Source organism: Trichinella spiralis (genome assembly GCF_000181795.1).
Source record: "Trichinella spiralis strain ISS 195 chromosome Unknown Scfld3455, whole genome shotgun sequence".
Taxonomy (NCBI): Eukaryota; Metazoa; Nematoda; class Enoplea; order Trichinellida; family Trichinellidae; genus Trichinella; species Trichinella spiralis.
In genome coordinates, this window is record NW_003530394.1 from 1 (window position 1) to 1,951 (window position 1,951).

The following is a 1,951-nucleotide window of genomic DNA, read 5'->3' on the forward strand; positions in this document are numbered from 1 at the left end:
TTGCACTTTTTGTTTGGATTGTCGAGCTGCGATCCAAGTGTTGCTGGATCCCGAGTCAGAAGGAAATGATCCCCGTGCATGAAAATTTTCGACTTATTGCTGCATGAATCCGGCGGACGGATGTTGGCAAGCGGGAGCTTATTCCAGGCTTGCGCAGTAGGTGCGTTGTAGTGAAGCGTTCGATTTATTTATTCTATTCTGTTATATCGAGTGTTCGTTTGTTCCATTTTTAATTTTGCAGTTGTGACCAAATATGAATAAAATAATTGCCCCGTGATTATTAATTTTAGATTTACCGAGGTGTTCGTCGACGAGTTGGACAGTTTGGAAGACCTGCGTATGCTGACGAAAGCATATTTGGACAGAAATAAGCACTGGTCCATCACTGTTAACGTTATCGAATCTTTGGTGAAGTTTTTTGTTCAAATTAAATCAGTCAGCAGTGGTCTTTCTTCCGGTTTTCAATCTGCTAGTCCATGCTACACGTGAGCATTTCATTTTAATATACGATATAACTTGATTTGATTTTTTTCTTTCAGTTTGAGAACTTACTGTAGAGCGTTAATGGATGCGAGTGAAAATCGCTTTCATTACACTTGGCGCTCTTTATACGAGGTGGGTAGTTTTTATTTATTTTTATTAATTCATATTTTTTGAGTTTTTTGTTATATTTTTAGGCATTTTGTTTGAGTTTCTTGACAGAATTGGACGCGAGTTCATATGAAACAGTGAAGAAAATGATATTTGAATATACCGTTCGTAAATGCAGTTCAATACCTGATTTGAAATCGTTGCTGTCCAGATGTAGCGTAATTAGTGATTCACGTTGCGTGTAATGTTGAATATATTGTTTTCCTTTACAAAATTATTTATTCACAATGATGTCGATTGTGTAAATTGCAGTGCGATTTGTGGCTATCAACTTGTTCGTGGCAGTGCAGAAGTGAACGTTGATTCGTCTTATGTACTGACGGATACGGTAAAGAGAAACTTGGAAGATTTGTGTCGTGTAGTCAGTTCTAGGTATTGTGCTTTCAAGCTGTTTCATTGATATATGTATATATTTTTCGTATTATTTTAGGAAGTATCCTGTTTTATTGCAAGGCGAAACTTCGGTTGGTAAGACGAGTTTAATCAGCTATTTGGCAAATTGCACTGGAAATGTATGCATGCGCATTAACAATCACCAAAATACGGATATCCAAGATTACGTGGGCAGTTATGTAAATAATGCATCTGGACAACTGGTGTTCGTCGAAGGTTATTATTTTTGATGGAAATAAGAGAGAGAGAGAGAGAGAGTAAAATATATATGAAATTATTTTTCAGGACCTTTGGTCAAGGCGATGCGAAATGGACATTGGATAATTTTGGATGAACTAAATTTGGCTGATTCGGATGTATTGGAATCTTTGAATCGGGTAGGTTGAATTTTGTCATTTTCTTTTGTCTTTTTTTGTTTTAATTTTTTAATTGTTAATATAATTCAGGTTTTGGACGACAATCGCGAATTGTTCATCATGGAAACGCAGGAAGTTGTTAAAGCGCATCCCAACTTTCAGATCTTTGCCACGCAAAATCCCCCTGGCTTGTACGGAGGAAGGAAAAGTTTGTCCAGGGCATTTCGTAATCGATTTGTTCAAATGAATTTCGGTGAACTGCCCTATAATGAAATTGAAACAATATTGCAAATGCGATGTGGTTTGCCGTTGTCTTACGCGAGCAAAATGGTGGCAGTGATGAGAGAGTTGCAAGTACGTACAAAATTGTTAATATTCAAATTGAGTTGCGTTTTATTTACAATTTAAAAAAGAATAAAATTACATATGAATTGTTATTTGGTGATTAATAATAATTTTTGTCTTTATTTTTCACTTCAAGGCTAATCGATCAAGTTGCAGCATGTTCGCAGGACGAGAAGGATATATAATGTTTGCGAGACCTGGTTTCG

General features: G+C 36.3%; 1 protein-coding gene across 1 annotated transcript; it reads left to right on the forward strand.

Annotated features, from left to right (window-relative positions):
* The first annotated feature begins 103 nt into the window (after nucleotides 1-103).
* Nucleotides 104-1,930, forward strand: Tsp_13310 (putative midasin). The gene is made up of 9 exons (XM_003367917.1): nucleotides 104-156; nucleotides 291-413; nucleotides 540-615; nucleotides 678-832; nucleotides 904-1,023; nucleotides 1,082-1,260; nucleotides 1,330-1,421; nucleotides 1,491-1,768; nucleotides 1,882-1,930. Exons 1-9 carry the CDS (start codon nucleotides 104-106, stop codon nucleotides 1,928-1,930), a joined length of 1,125 nt encoding a protein of 374 aa, XP_003367965.1.
* Nucleotides 1,931-1,951: the final 21 nt, after the last annotated feature.

What these genes read in the sequence shown, in the direction of transcription:
- Tsp_13310 (XM_003367917.1), top strand. Translation starts at nt 104, where the DNA reads ATGAATCCGGCGGACGGATGTTGGCAAGCGGGAGCTTATTCCAGGCTT. An exon ending in GTTATCGAATCTTTGGTGAA is followed by an intron (nt 414 to 539) that starts GTTTTTTGTTCA and finishes TTTTTCTTTCAG; the next exon opens with TTTGAGAACTTACTGTAGAG. An exon ending in TATTGGAATCTTTGAATCGG is followed by an intron (nt 1,422 to 1,490) that starts GTAGGTTGAATT and finishes AATATAATTCAG; the next exon opens with GTTTTGGACGACAATCGCGA.